This window comes from Sapajus apella, unplaced genomic scaffold (genome assembly GCF_009761245.1).
Source record: "Sapajus apella isolate SASKATOON/1434 unplaced genomic scaffold, GSC_monkey_1.0 scaffold43, whole genome shotgun sequence".
NCBI lineage: Eukaryota > Metazoa > Chordata > Mammalia > Primates > Cebidae > Sapajus > Sapajus apella.
In genome coordinates, this window is record NW_022436983.1 from 16,118,913 (window position 1) to 16,135,275 (window position 16,363).

A 16,363-nucleotide genomic window follows, 5' to 3' on the forward strand; every position below is an offset into this window, starting at 1 on the left:
TCTCTCTCTCTCTCTCTCTCTCTCTCTCTCTCTCTCTCTCTCTCTCTCTCTCTCTTTTGAAACAGAGTCTTGCTCTGTCGCCCAAGCTGGAGTGCAGTGGCGCCATCTCAGCTCACTGCAACCCCTGCCTCCCAGGTTCAAGTGATTCTCCCACCTCAGCCTCCTGAGTAGCTGGGATTACAGGTGCACACCCCACGCCGGGCTAATTTTTGTATTTTTAGTAGAGACAGGGTTTCACCATGTTGGTCAGACTGGTCTTGAACTCCTGACCTCATGAGCCACCATTCCTGGCCTGGAGTTTGATTTCTTTTTTGACATTTTGTTGTTATGGGATCCCTTTAAAAATCTTCCCAGGGTATTGAATATTTTCTGTATCTCTCCTATTTTTTAAATTAAAAAAAACAGTATCTTTTTTTTTTTTTTCTTTTTTTTTTTTTATTTTTTTTTTTTAGATGGAGTCTCACTCTCTAGCCCAGGCTAGAGTGCAATGGCATGATCTCAGCTCACTGCAACTTCTACCTCCCGGGTCCTGGTTCAAGCAATTCTCCTACCTCTGCCTCCCAAGTAGGCGGGATTACAGGCACGAGCCACCATGCCCAGCTAATTTTTTTATTTTTTAGTAGAGATGGGGTTTCACCATGTTGGCCAGTCTGGTCTTGAACTCCTGACCTTGTGATCCACCCACCTTGGCCTCCCAAAGTGCTGGAATTACAGGTATGAGCCACCACACCCAGCCAAAGAATACAGTATCTTTTTAAAGAAGTTTTAAAATTCCTTTCTTCAAAACCAGAAGACAAAAAAGACTGCTTCGTTGCTCTTTTGTTCTTGTTAACCTGTTGAGTATGCAAGTCGGGTAAGAAAACCATATTTTTTTGTGAGTCAAAGCACCATTGAGTCACATACAAAAATCAGTCAAGAGCTACCTGTAGGTTAAATTAATGAGTTCATTGCGTGACATGTATAATAGTTGGAAAAGAAGAAAAATGATAGAAATAGGAAAGATAAAGTAATTCAGACTCAAGCTAGCTTGAAAATGTGTTTTCTGGCCGGGCGCGGTGGCTCAAGCCTGTAGTCCCAGCACTTTGGGAGGCCGAGGCGGGTGGATCACGAGGTCAAGAGATCGAGACCATCCTGGTCAACATGGTGAAACCCCGTCTCTACTAAAAATACAAAACATTAGCTGGGCATGGTGGTGCGTGCCTGTAATCCCAGCTACTCAGGAGGCTGAGGCAGGAGAATTGCCTGAACCCAGGAGGCGGAGGTTGCGGTGAGCCGAGATCGCGCCATTGCACTCCAGCCTGGGTAACAAGAGAGAAACTGCGTCTAAAAAAAAAAAAAAAAAAAAAGAAAGTGTGTTTTTTGAGTTTTTTGTTGTTTTTCTTTTTTTATCTAAGTTTTTAGTAGTGGTGAGATACCTTCGTGACAAGAGATTGTTACTTTTATTTTTGCCAAGTCATAAACATAATTGGAAAGAGAAGAGCTGTGTTATTTGGAATCTTAAATGTGATTCTTGGAAACTGTTTCATTGTTCTGAATCCCTCCCTGCTTTTTCTTTCCCAAATACAATTCAGTTTTCTGATCCAGTCTTGCTCTATTTGGAACCAAACAAAAAAATGACAATATTTTTTGAAACCCTATGAAATATATATATAATTTTTTTTTTTTCCTTTTTGAGACGAAATCTCACTCTGTCGCCCACGCTGGAGTACAGTGGCACAGTCTTGGCTCTTTGCAACCTCTACCTCCTGGGTTCAAGTGATTCTTCTGCCTCAGCATCCCAAGTAGCTGGGATTACAGGCAAGTGCCACCACACCTGGCTAGTTTTTTTTTATTATTATTATTTTTAGTAGAGACGGGGTTTCACCATGTTGGCCAGGTTGGTCTTGAATTCCTGACCTCAAGTGATCCACCCACCTTGGCCTCCCAGAGTTCTGGGATTACAGGCGTGAGCCACTGTGCCCAGCTCTACAAAGTATTTTTTATGAATAAATCCAGAATTTACTAAGAACGAATGTATCTGATTTAAACTTTATCATACAGTTTAAAATGTAGGACGTATATTTTCGAGATAAGTTTGCAGATGGATCTAGTAAGCTGATCTTCTCTTCATGATTGTAAACCCTTTTCCAAGGGCTATAAACAAGTATACCTTGGGCCTTGTCTGAGGAGCATAGTAATCTTAAGGACCGTTCAGACAAGAGCATAGTGGAACAAGTTTAGAATGAGATTCTATTCTACCTTCACAACAGAGTAACACATTCTAATATCACTGTTAGAAATAATTTCCTATATCTAAATACCTTCTTATTCTCTTTGTTCCCTTCTAACTCAAATGGTGGAATAATCAATCCACTTTCTTATTGGGGTGTTTATTTTAAAATAAACTGTTTAATGAAGCTTGTCTGAGTTTATTTAGATCATTGGAAGGTAGTGGTTTATATCTTCCAAAGATCATGTTCATTTTCTTGTAGTGTACCAGGTGACTAGAAGCTTAAGAGCATTGTAACATCTGTCTTGATGGTAGATTTTGGAAGAGTTCAGAAGTCAGTCTATTCCATTTCAGATTGAATTTTCAAGCTTTGATTCTTTTCTTGAAGTTGCTTCTACATGTTAATCAATGAGGAAAATTTCTTGACAAAGCTTGTTATATAGCATGAAGCGGAAGATCCAAGATCTTGCCTGCCTTCCTGTATGTTCCCACAAGTGTGTGTTTATCTACACTGCTTGGCACATGTGTACAGAGTGTCTTATTGTGTATCCTTTAGTTTTATTTAGGAAGCACTGGCATATTTAGCTGTAGTAGTGTCTACTGATTATAGTACATGAAACTTCTTTGGGGACTAAGTCTTTTAGTTATACTCCCTGCTTTGAAGTGAAGGAGAGAATTTTTCATTAAAATTAGAAAGTTGAAGGGATATTAAGTTGAGATGCTGAAATGCAACTCCAGGTTCTAGAGTCTATGTCACCTCCATTTTCAGTCTAGCAACCATTAGTAAAAGACCCTTGGCATCTATTTTCCCCTATCCAGACTATTAATATTAAATAAGACTGACAGCAAGGATTTAGTGATTAGAAATACTATGTACTTTGTTCCACTGCCTTTCAACAAGAATCAGCATGTAAAGTTGAAACTTCCTGACCAGAAAATGGAAGACTATGATGTAATTCCCTGGGCCTTGATTCCAGAAGAAGGAGCTCTCTGAAGATGGGTTTACTAGTTGGTGGTGAATTCATGAGTCGCCAACTATTAGGCCTTTATGTCCAGATATTATCCGAATTTATGGAGTAAGGTCCCTGAGTTCTCCTCTTTCCTTCCACAGGGCAAGCAGGAGGACTTCAAGACGACAGTTCTGGAGGGTATGGAGACGGCCAAGCATCAGGTGAGGGTGGCATTAGATGCTTGCCACTTAGTAGCAAGAGCCGCCAAGTCAGGAATTGATGCTTGCAAGTGTTTTTGGCTGTGGTATCCACATTGTAGCCAGAAGCGCAGGTGAAATTTAACGCACAGGACATAGTAGTATTGTAGGAGAGAGTGTAGCCAGAACAAAGGCAAGCAAAACCTTTTGAAGTCCTCAGGCCGATCTCAGCCCTCCACTCTTTGTGTTTTCGAGGAGATGGCGGGTACTTTTCTCCCCAGCAGCCTTTATATTAATAGTAAACATGATATAAAACATAGACTTAGGAATCATGGGACCCTTAAAGGGAAATACAGCAGTATACACAGAGAGGAAATGCCACAGGCTCACAAGTCTTAGAAAAGACTGAGGGGCATTCTAGGACTAGTCAGGAACCATGTGGCCAAGTGACATCTTTTTAAAAATGGTTGTTACATGGTATTGGGTACGTTTTTTCAACATTACATAGTCAATCATTCTTCAGTTTAAACATTTTGTTTCTCATGTGAAAATGTCTTTTGAAAAGTCTGTTTGAAATACTTCTTCTGTTCAGACCAAACAGTATGAGATTTCTACTTCTAGGAAAAGGTAAAAGAATTTGTAGGGGCCACCATCTGGCACAGTTAAAATTTAACCCAGCCATCCAAAATAACATATCTGGATTTCATCCTTTACCTCTTGAAGGATGTTTTTGTTCCAATTGTTCAAAGCTGGTTCATAGATATGTTTTGATAGAATTGGAATAGGCGCTACGTAACTTTTGGAGGTTGTCATTTTTCAGCTGTCTTAAGTCTACTTTAAAATTATTTGTCTCTTGCAGTTTGCATATAACAGGTCCTGGGACTATTTGTATTTACTCTCTTGAATCAAAGATAGTTCATTGTTAATACAGCAATTAGTAGTTAGGGGATCCAGCATGTTAGGAGTAGACTTTTAAAAATGATGTCCCAAAGATTGCAGGTTGATAATCAGTTATCTTAGCAGAATTAAACCCCATTCAGAGTGTATCTGTGGCATGTAAACCTTCAAGAATGCCTTTCATCAAGTGACTCACAATTAGATCTTCCATGGAACTGTTGAAGATCAGCAATAGCCTTTAGAGTTTTAATCTTGAAGAAAGAAATCAGGTTTTCTTGTTTTTTGTTTTGTTTTTACGTGACTATTTGCTCTTTTGCATAAGTAAACAATATCATATATTGCTGAAAGTAAAAGCAGACTTTCATATAAAACAGTAATGTTGCTGATTACTGTTAGTAGAACATGAACTTTAAGTGTTGCTAGGAATGGTGGTGACTGTTCTAAACCCTTCAAGATCTCTCTTCAGGTCTTTGTCGTGTTCAGAAGCATGCATTTGTGAAATAATCAATCAAGGTTAGAAACGTGCTTGTAAGAGATCAACATTCTTCTCTTAAAGCCAGATGACCCTCATGGGTATCTTGGTGCCAGGATCATGTCTTTACTTCTTAAAATCCACCTCAAGTTGGTGTACACATCCTAAATCTTAGAGCTAGAAGAGAACTTGAGGTCATCTTGTCTCACTTCCTGCCTTCAAACAGTATTGTATCTCCCCTGTTTTATGGATTAGGATCTGAAACCCAAAGAATTAAATAAATTGACCAACAATGCACCAGCAGTTCTGGAGAAGGAAAACCCAGGGATCTTGCTGCTTAGTGCAAAGGCTATTCCTTATACCCTTAGAATCCTTTAAAATAAAGTATTTAATATGTAGATTGCATCAGGCTTTTGTTTTCACACTAGAAATCTAGTTATAGTTATGTACTTGATTTTAAAAATCAAAGGCAAGTAACTCTTGTGGAGGCCTTCTTTTCTTTGTTAATTTTTATATCTCTGTTTACCTTACTGCTGTCAAGATGCTGCCTACATTGTACCAGAATCAGGAGGAAATTATTTAATAGAATAGAAGACCTGTCATCTCACCTGCCACTCCCAGTTTTTCTCCTTCTAATTAACCTACTTCCAAAGGTCTAAATTGGCCAGGTACAGTGGCTCACACCTGTAATCCTAGCACTTTGTGAGGCTGAGGCAGGTGGATCATGAGGTCAGGAGTTTGAGACCAGCGTGGCCAACATGGTGAAACCCTGTCTCTACCCAAAAAAAAAAAAAAGGTCTAAATTATTCCTTCAAATATTTAACTACATTTACTATATTTTCAGAGAAAGTAGAAGCCAGTCAGACCATTAGAAAGGGCAGTTCTGCTTTAGCGTGACTACATTCTGAAAGGTGATGCTGGGATTTCCTGTATAAAGGTGGTGAGCAGGAACAAATTGAACAGAAGACCAAGCTGGTATATAGGCAATCGTGGAGCTTTTTAATAATTTTAGAATGTTTCAAAGACAATATTTTGGAAACATTCTAAATTTTCAGAATACCAGATTCCTTTACTTAATGGAAAACACAAACACCAAAGTACACAACTATTAGAACCAGTATAAATTACTTCTGAATTAATGTGTACTGTTGGTACTTTTAGGATGTTATTAAAATCATTTGTATCCTAAAAGGTTTTTCGTCTGAAAGACATAGGTACTCATGAGTTAGATTATCCAAAGTGGTGTCTATTACTTCATTTTGGTACTATCCTATAAGAAGGATGTTTTGAGCTTTGCGCAGTGGCAGTGTCACAGCCAATGAGGTTTATCTGAGGAGTGATTATTGCTAATTGAAAACTTTTCCCTGTACCCCGCCGTGACGACTTGCAATACAGTCGGCACTGGCAATTTTTGATGGTCTCTATGGAGACTGATAATTTAAAAAAAAAAAAAAAAAAAAAAAAAAAAGGACGTTTTGATTTAGCTTCTCAACAGTTTATGTTACAAATTAACATACATTTTGTTTCTTTAAGAAAAGGTTAGCTTTTTTTTTTTTTTTTGTTGAGATGGAGTTTCACTCATGTTACCCAGGCTGGAGTGCAATGGCGCGATCTCGGCTCACCGCAACCTCCGCCTCCTGGGTTCAGGCAATTCTCCTGCCTCAGCCTCCTCAGTAGCTGGGATTACAGGCATGCACCACCATGCCCAGCTAATTTTTTTGTATTTTTGGTAGAGACGGGGTTTCACCATGTTGACCAGGTTGGTCTCGATCTCTTGACCTCGTGATCCACCCGCCTCCGCCTCCCAAAGTGCTGGGATTACAGGCTTGAGCCACTGCGCCCGGCCAAGGTTAGCTTTTTATCTTGCAGGCTTTTGACCCTGGTTTTGATAATGGTCTTCATTCCTTAAAATAAGTATCGCTAAAAATCAAAGAGAAGGAAATAATTATTGAGAGTTTTTAGAGACCATTTTTCATTTTTAAAAATGATATCAGAGTATTGAGAATAGCTAGTTTTTAAGATGCTGTTTCGAAGATAGACATGAAGAGTATTAGTCCAAGCATACATTAGTATCACCACGTTTAGTTTCTTTAAATGCCTTTGTTTAAACTTCTGGTGTTTGATTTAAAGATACTTTGAAACTGCTGACATTTAAATAACATTTTTAAATCATTGCATATTCTCAAAAATTCCCCAAATTAGCCAACTACATTAGAGTGATTTTTTATAAGAACATCTGAGAGCCAGGCACGGTGGCTCATGCCTGTAATCCCAGCACTTTGGGAGGCAGGTGGGCAGATCACCTGAGGTCAGGAGTTTGAGACCAGCCTGGCCACCATGGTGAAATCTCATCTCTACTGAACATACAAAAATTAGCCCGGTGTAGTGGCACACACCTGTAATCCCAGCTACTTGGGAGGCTGAGGCAGGAGAATTGCCTGAACTCGGGAGGCAGAGGTTGCAGTGAGCTGAGATCATGCCAGTGCACTCCAGCCTGGGCGACAGAGCAAGACCCCGTCTCAAAAAAAAATAAAATTAATAAAACAACAAAAAAAACCTGAGGCCAGGTGCAGTGTCTCATGCCTGCAATCCCAGCACTTTGGGAGGCCAAGATGGTATATTGCTTGAGCTCAAGAGTTTGAGACCAGCCTGGGCAACATGGTGAAACCCCATCTCTACAAAATATAAAAAAATTAGTTGAACATAGTGTCTTGCACCTGTAGTCCCAGCTACTTGGGAGACTGAGGCAGCCTAGCTACTTGAGCTCAGAAGGCGAAGGTTGCAGTGCAAGATGGTGCCACTGTGCTCCAGGAGCCTGGGTAACAGAGGGAGACCCTGTATCACTCCCACAAAAAAGAACATCTGCAGTAAGGAAGAAACCAGATGTACTATAAAATTTGGTATTTTCTGTTATTGAAAAATAGTATTTTGCAGTAGGATATTCAATGACTACTTACTAAATGTATGGAAGATAATATAGCTAAGAAAGAAAACTCCCATTTTTGACAGGGAGAAGTGGAATTTAATAGAGATAATTGATTTTCATGTTAATAGTATACACTTAAGAATTATACCTACTTAGAGATATTTAGAAGTAAGAAGTAACCTACTTAAAGATATTTAGTTCAGATACTCAGAATTAATCTGTAGATAAGTTCCTTAAAATGTGAGATATTTTTGGTCTTGCTTTTTTGTTTTCAGGTTTTATTTATTTTGATTTGGGAATGGGGGCTGGGGACATCAAAGCCATATAGTTTTAGAAAATTTCACATTACTGAAATAAACTGTATCCACAGTAGTAAGCATTTCTTCTTTTCCTGCCTTAATTTCATGCTCCACCTACAATATGGCTCTTAATTTTTTTTTTTTTTTTTTTTTTTTTTTTTTTTTTGCCTAAGGAATAAATTGTTCTGACAGTCTTTAATTTTAGGTATGGATTAATTGTAAGGATTGTTGATTTAGTAACATGAGACACAGTGTTTATGCCCTCATTTATCCACAGAGGATGCATAGCTTTTTCTCTTTGTCTCTAAGAATAGTATTTCTTAATGTGTGGCCCATAATTAGCATTAGGCATTTTTGCTTGACCACTTGTTAAACGTGGTTTTTTTCTAGGTAGTGTTTGCCATTTGAATGTCTCTGTGAAACAGACTCCTTAATAGCTTAGCTATACTTTTCTGAATTACATCTTTACCTGCCTTTTTTTTACTCTCCTAATCTTACTAATAATGCCTTTGTGTTAGTTTTGCTTTCATTATCAGTGCTTCCAACTTCTTGTTTTATGTGCTTTAAATGATTATATATGGTCTGAGTATGGTGCCTTATGCCTGTAATCCCAGCACTTTGGGAGGCCAAAGCGGGTGGATCATTTGAGGCTAGGAGTTCAAGACCAGCCTGGCCAGCATGGGGAAACCCCATCTCTACGAAAAAGAATTAGCCAGGCATACGCCTGTAGTCCCGGCTACTCGGGAGGCTGAGGCAGAAGAATTCCTTGAACCTGGGAAGCAAAGGTTGCAGTGAGCCAGGATTGCACCACTGCATTCCAGCCTGGGCAACAGAGTGAGTGTCCCTCTCAAAAAAAGAAAAAGATTGTCTATGGATATCTGGTGCCTATTTTGTTATTTACATATAATTACTTAAATGGTATGGAATTTTGCAACTCTTTAAATTGAGTCTTGATAGTTTTATAGTTTTATAAGCTGGTGGATAAATACATCTATAAGGTGATCTTATAAATACATTTGCATTTATTGTGCTTTTTTTTTTTTTTTTTTTTTTTTTAAAGATAGGATCTTGCTCTGTTGCCAGGGTGGAGTGCAGTGGCGTGATCTCAGCACAGTGCACTCTCTGCCTCCTGGGTTTAAGCAATTCTCCCGCTTCAGCCTCCCAAGCAGCTGGGACTATAGGTGCGTGCCAGCACGCCCAGCTAATTTTTTATATTTTAGTAGAGATGGGGTTTCACCATGTTGGCCAGGAAGGTCTCGATATCCTGACCTTGTGATCTGCCCACCTTGGCCTCCCAAACTGCTGGGATTACAGGTGTGAGCCACTCCGCCTGGCCCTGTGCTTGTGTTTTTAAGATCACCTTATAAAGATGTACTTATCTACCAATTTATAAAACTATCAATACAATACCCAATTAATTAAAAGTTTGAAAATAACATATTTTTGGGAGGCCGAGGTGGGTGGATCACCTGAGGTCAGGAGTTCGAGACGAGCCTAGCCAATGCAGTGAAACCCCATCTCTACTAAAAATACAAAAAAAAAAATTAGCTGGGTGTGTTGGCAGATGCCTGTAATTCCATTTACTCAGGAGGCTGAGGCAGGAGAATTGCTTGAACCTGGAAGCAGAGGTTGTTTGTGAGGTTGCAGTGAGCTGAGACTGCACCACTGTACTCCATCCAGCCTGGGGAAAAAGAACGAAATTCTGTCTCAAAATAAAAAAGAAAGTAACATATTTTACTTGCAGTGTATAGTGTATGTATACACTGTATGCATATGTTATATAGTATATGTAGTAATATTTTACTTGTAGTATATAGTAAAGCATTTCTAATGTTTCTGTCAGAAAAGATAAATTCCTTGCATTCTTCTTACTGTCTGCTTAATTTCTCTCACTGCTTACCAGCGTTGAATTATGATTACTAATGGATGGTACTATTGATGGGATTGTGGTTTTCTGCTGTTGATTATTAAACCCCAGCATCATCTTTCTGTTTCATGCTATAATTCTGAAAGAAGGCATGGGATTGTGCTTTTCACTCCATGGCTTCTTTTTTTCACTTTCCTGTTAGTGCATTTTCCTTTATTCCGGTTCTTTAGTTTTAAATTTTATTGTGTCAGTAGTGCTAATTTTAATTAGATCATCTAATATGGCAAATTTATGGATGAAGAAGCTATTCTAAATGCCTTTTCCTATAAGGTATATTGTTTCAGTAAAGTATAAACTTTGGAATGTTAAGCTCATACAGGTGGCTAATATCTAAGGAAGTTTCAGCTATTGAGACAATTGAAAAGTTTTAAAAAAAATCAGTCTGTGAATGAGGCAAAGGAGTTTGAGCATTATTACTACCCCTGTTTTGTATTCACTTGCGCTTTTCCTGGATGTCCTTTGCTTTCTTCGTTAGGTGTGGAGGGAGCAGCTTTCCAGAGCCGACTTCCTCATGACCGAATGACTTCTCAAGAAGCAGCCTGTTTTCCAGATATTATCAGTGGACCACAGCAGACCCAGAAAGTTTTTCTGTTCATTAGAAACCGCACAGTAAGTTTCCATGTCAGGTTTTTCACCTGGAATATAACAAGTACATATGGCTTTGATAGAGAATATGGGAAAAACAGAAAGGGAAGGAAGACTTTTAAAATTATCTGTAATACTATTTCCCAGAGATAAGCATTGTTAATAGTTATTTTTCCTTTGGGTATTTAAAAAATGTATATATAATTTTTGTTTTCATAAAATTGAGATCCTTCTTGGATACATTCTTTTGGATCCCTTTTATACTTTACAGCATAAATACAACATAAATCCATACTATATTCATAAATACACATTAAGAATATTTATTTAGGCCAGGCACAATGGCTCACACCTGTATTCCCAGCAGTTTGGGTGGCTGAGGCAGGCGGATCACCTAAGGTCAGGGGTTTGAGACCACCCTGACCAACATGGTGAAACCCTGTCTTTATTAAAAATACAATAGTTAGCCAGGCATGATGGCGGACACCTGTAATCCCAGCTACTCAGGAGGCTGAGGCTGGGGCTGGAGAATTGCTTGAACCCAGGAGGTGGAGGTTATAGTGAGCCAAGATGGTGCCACTGCACTCCAGCCTAGCAACCGAGTGAGACTCCATCACTAAAAAAAGAAACAAACAAACAAAGAAAACACACACAAAAAAGCTTTATTTAAGCATTAAAAAATGTTTTTAGAAAATCGCTTTGTCCTTCCCGCTCAAGGTAAGAGAAATCCTTACCCTGTTCTGCTCATCTTGTTCAACTTCTTCCTCTGGCTGAATGATTTAACTTCAGTATCTGCATAATATTTTGTCTGACAATTGTGTTATAATTTAACTGCTGGACATTTGTGGCCAATTTTGCTTCATTATAATTAACTCTGGACAGTCTTATGCATTCTTGACTCTACCTATGGTTATTGTTTCCTTATGATTGAGTTCTAGGAGGAAAACTACCTTGTCAAAGGGCTATGAACACTTTTTAAAAGTTTTGGTACATATTGCCAGATCGCTTCCCAGAAAGGCTGAACCAGTCAACAGCCCCACTGCCCTGCCATTTTTATTAAAACAGTGATAATCTATGCTACTTTTATGAGCCCAGTCCATCTCAGTTCTTTTTCATATCTTGGATTACTACTGAGACTGACTACTTTTTCACATTAGTAATTTATATATCTTCTGTAAATTTTTCTTTCATATCTTTTATTCATCAGGAATTCTTATTTAGCCATAGAGTATGTAGACGAGGGAAAAGTGCTATTCAGAACATACTCATGTTACTCTAGGGTGATACAAAGCAGAAGAAATTTACTTCGTGATTCAGCTAATTTGAATATGAATATAGCTCAGAGAGATCATGGATATGTCTGCTTTTTAGCCACCACCAGTTTCTTTATTTTGGCTTTTAGATTGCAAAACCACTGCTAAATTTGGATTGCTAAATGTCATTTAGCTAGAGCAATTGATTATCCTGCGTTTTTGTAAAACAGAAAAGACAGTGAAGAAAAGATGATGAGTATTTTAAAAAATGAACAGAAAATTCTTAGTGTGTAGTCTAAGGCTGATTTGTCTTATAATTGAATCAGTTTCTGTGTGTAGCATATCAACATTTGCTCCAAGTGGATTTTTTGGAGGGGGGCAAAATTGTTGGGGGTTTTTTGTTTGTTTTATCTGAAGGAAGTTTTCACTTTTTACTTAGATTCGAGCAGCGGATTTATCTCTGTCTTCTCTGATTCACCAAAACTCCAGATTTGGTGAAGGGTTGCCCCATGTTAGATTTGTGGTCTCTGGCTGTGAAACAGAACATAAATCAAGCTCTGCTGCAAGAATTTTATCAATTTCCTAGTCTTAAACTATAGTACTTTAAAATCGCAACTTTAAGATTATTGAACTAGAGTGTGACCTAAGCATTATTTTATAGGAGGAGAAGGAAGACTTGTGTTGGGAGTGAGGAACTTGGGCTCAGCGTGCACTTGAGGAAATCTATTTACTTTACAGTGGCCACAGAGTAGAATATCTGTGCGGATTTGTTCATAATCCCTTAGTAATTTGGTTTATTTACATATAGCCAAATTAATCTCTTCCTGGTTGAAAGTTGTCTTATGGAGCAGTCTTTATTAATTTTTAGCTAAGACCGAAATATGACCCAGCGCAGTGGCTAACCCCTGTAATCCCAGCATTTTGGGAGGACGAGGTGGGTAGATCACCTGAGGTCAGGAGTTCGAGACCAGCCTGGGCAACATGCCAAAACCCCATCTCTATTTTTTAAAAAGTACAAATATTAGCCAGGCATGATGGCAGGCACCTGTAGTCCCAGCTACTCAGGAGGCCGAGGCAGGAGAATTGCTTGAACCTGGGCGGCAGAGGTTGCAGTGAGCCAAGATTGTGCCACTGCGTGACTTGCCTGGGCAACAAGAGCGAAACTCTGTCTCAAAAAAAAAAAAAAGAAAAAGATTTAAATATAGTAGTAGTATTTAGTTTGTCTTGCGTTTTGCAAGTATATATTCACTTTGAAGAGAATTCATTTTAGAGCCCATTGATTGTACCATAATATTTTTTATTCCTCATCTTACTGTTTTTTTCCAGCAATATTTGAAATAACTGGCTGGTCCTTTCTTCTTAAACACAGTACTTTCTTGGATTCGATAACTCAGTATTCTGTTTTTTCTCCTGCCTCCCTGGTTGTCTTCTCTGATTGTTTTGTAGGGTGATCCCTAACAATCGGCCATTACCTGAACCAACTCCCAAGGTGGTTCTCCTCTCGCCATGATTTCTCTTCTAGGAACCCTTTTCAATGCATTTGACTTCAGTTATTACCATAAGCAGATGACTCCAGACCTTTTCTCTTTTCTGAGCTCCAGGCTTTATATCCAGCTATTTTATATCTCTTCTTGTTGTCTTGGAGCTAAACTCATTATCTTATTTCTTCTTTCAGTGATTCCATTCAGCGTCTGGCATACCAGCTCGCTTAGTTGTACCAAAATGGAGGCGCTGTCCTTGACACCTTTCTCCCCAACCTCAACATATCTAGTTGATCATTAGATTTTGTAGATTTTATCTATTTAGTATCTCTGGAGTCATATAACCCAGGTTTAAATGCTAGTTGCTCCCTGCTAGCAGTATGGACTTGGCAAGTTACTAGGTGGTTTTCTCTTTTAGGCTAAATAACCCCAGCTTCTTCAGTAATTTACTTATTTGATATGGTTTTGTGTTTCATCAGTTTCTGTTAGGAGTATAACCTCACTGTTTTAATTAAAGGGAAGCCCATGTCTGGGGCCTTAAAGTTAAAAGGATGATTTTATTTATTTTTACTTTTTGAGACAGGCTTTTGCTCTGTTGTCCAGGCTGAAGTACAATGGTACGATCATGGCTAGCTGCAGCCTGGATGTCCTGGGCTCAGGCAATCCTTCTGCCTTAGCCTCCTGAGTAGGTGGGACTACAGGCATGTGCCACCATACCCAGCCAATTTTTATATTTTTAGTGGAAATGAGGTCTCACTATATTGCCTAAGCTGGTCTCGAACTCCCGGGCTCAAGTGATCCTTCTGCCTCAGCCTCCCAAACTGCTGGGATTATAGGTGTGAGCCACTGCAGCCAACCAAAAGATGATTTTAAAGATGGTCAAATGGCATATGTCTATTTGTATGTAATACAATTTATGTCATTTAAATGCAGTTGCAGTTGTGGTTGGATAATCCAAAGATTCAACTGACATTTGAGGCTACTCTCCAACAATTAGAAGCACCTTATAACAGTAAGTAGTGTGTTCAGAAGGACTAGTTTTGTACTGGATTGTTGATATGTTCTTCTAGGAGCCTAATGGTTCCTTGATAATTAATTATTTCATTCATATTTCCATTTTGTTTCACCTTGTGCTGTGTAAAAATAAATTTTATAGAAAACCTGCTTTCTATGTTTTTATTCATTTTCTGCCCTTGAAATTGTGTTAACAGATGAATGCAAGAGATTGCTAAGTACTCTTCCTAGACCTGTTGTCTAGCTTTGATCCGTGGAATACTTTAGCACTTCATTGGCTTGCTATCTGGTTTTCTTATTCCCACTTACCACCAACAATGTCTTGTGATGTTTTTGCCAAAGTAAATGACTGTTATAACTACTTTGTGAAGGTTTGGTTTTATTCTCATTCCATCTGTGGTGGTGTGAAATTCTTTAAAATTCTAAATTAGACAGACACAGTGATGTACACCTATAGTCCCAGCTACTCAGGAGGCTGAGGTGGGAGAATTCCTTGAGCCCAGGAGTTTGAGTTCAGCCTGGACAACGTAGTGAGACCCTTGTCTCTCAAAAAAAACTAAAAATTAAATCAATACAATTCCAAATTATGTGTTATACATTTTGGTCTGCTTCACGGACTAATAGTTCTAAGAATCACATTGATTGATTAATTGATTGATTGATTGATTGACAGGGTCTCCCTCTGTTGCCCAGGCTGGAGTGCAGTGGCATGTTCACAGCTTACTGCAGCCTTGATCTGCCAGGCTCAAGTGATCCTCCCACTTCAGCCACCATGCCCAGCTGGTTTTTAAAACTTTTTGGTAGAGACAAGGTCTCACTGTGTTGCCTAGGCTGGTCTGGAACTCCTGAGGTCAAGCAATCCGCCTGCCTCGTCTCCCAAAGTGCCGTATTACAGATGTGAGCCACTGCACTTGGCCAAGAATCACATTCATTCATTCATCCATTCATTTATTTATCTGAGACCTGATCTCACTTTATTGCCCAGGCTAGAGTGCAAGTGATACAGTCATAACTCCCTGTAGTCTGGAACTCCTAGGCTCAGGCGATCCTCCTCCCTCTGCCCCCCGAGTAACTAGGACTATGGGCATGTACCATCATGCCTGGCTAATTTTTTGTTTTTTGTAGAAACAGGGTCTTGCTGTGTTGTCCAGGCTGCTCTTGAACTCCTGACCTCAACTGATCCTCTCACTTCAGTCTCCCAAAGCCACTAGGATTACGTGTATGAGCCACCACCCCCAGCCTTAGAATTACTTTTTAAAAGGAGTCACATAACCTAAAGTTTAATGGAAAGGTTTTAATTTTTTTGAGATGGAGTCTTGCTCTGTTACCCAGGCTGGAGTGCAGCGGTGTGATCTTGGCTCACTGCAACCTCCACCTCCTGGGTTCAAGCAATTCTCTTGCCTCAGGCTCCCGAGTAGCTGGGACTACAGGCACATGCTGCCACACCCGGCTAATATTTTGTATTTTTTTTTTTTTAGTAGAGACGGGTTTCACCATGTTGCTTAGGCTGGTTGCAAACTTCTGAGCTCAGGCAATCCACCTGCCTCAGCCTCCCAAAGTGCTGGGATTACAGGCATTAGCTACTGCGCTGGCCAAGAAAAGATGTTTTTAAGGACTTGATGATGGGGAAATGGAAGAGTTAGAAGCATATTGTTTAAACTGCTGAAAATAAAACCATATTTTTAATCCACTTATTCTGTAGGTGATACTGTGCTTGTCCACCGAGTTCACAGTTATTTGGAGCGTCATGGTCTTATCAATTTTGGCATCTATAAAAGGATAAAACCCCTACCAAGTAAGGACCTCCTACCTGTCTAATAAATTTTACCTTTTTAAGTTATGGTTTCAGGACTGTATTTTATGTCTATGATGACATTAGCATTTTATATTGATTCTTAAGTCTATGTTTAAAAATATTTCCAAGTTAATCTTCTTGTAAGTCAAGTTGAAAATAAAATCTCTTAATGTGCATTCGCCTTGATTTCTAGTTTGATATCTACTTAGAAAAAGCTACTGGATTTCCAATTTAAAAAACAGAATAAAACAACAAAATTTGTTCAAAATGAAAGGAGTTCATTTTGCAAGTAGATTTGAGGTCTTTCTCTCATTGACCCATTCTTTATGCTAATGGTTGCTTTTTTAAAAAAATGCTT

General features: G+C 39.0%; 1 protein-coding gene and 1 non-coding gene across 6 annotated transcripts in view; both read left to right on the forward strand.

The window, feature by feature from the left end:
• Nucleotides 1-16,363, forward strand: part of KDM1A (lysine demethylase 1A) — an 83,447-nt gene that overhangs the window by 23,341 nt on the left and 43,743 nt on the right. For 3 of the 5 annotated variants that reach the window (XM_032300753.1, XM_032300748.1, XM_032300749.1), the window contains exons 3-6: nt 3,321-3,380; nt 10,353-10,486; nt 14,130-14,208; nt 15,913-16,005. In XM_032300753.1, coding sequence (XP_032156644.1) covers nt 3,321-3,380; nt 10,353-10,486; nt 14,130-14,208; nt 15,913-16,005 — 366 coding nt within the window. The remainder of the gene's footprint in view (nt 1-3,320; nt 3,381-10,352; nt 10,487-14,129; nt 14,209-15,912; nt 16,006-16,363) is intronic. The other 2 variants (XM_032300751.1, XM_032300752.1) reach the window with 1 other exon arrangement.
• LOC116566680 lies at nt 6,015-6,155 on the forward strand. The gene has a single exon (XR_004275963.1). It is a non-coding gene; the product is annotated as a U4 spliceosomal RNA (small nuclear RNA).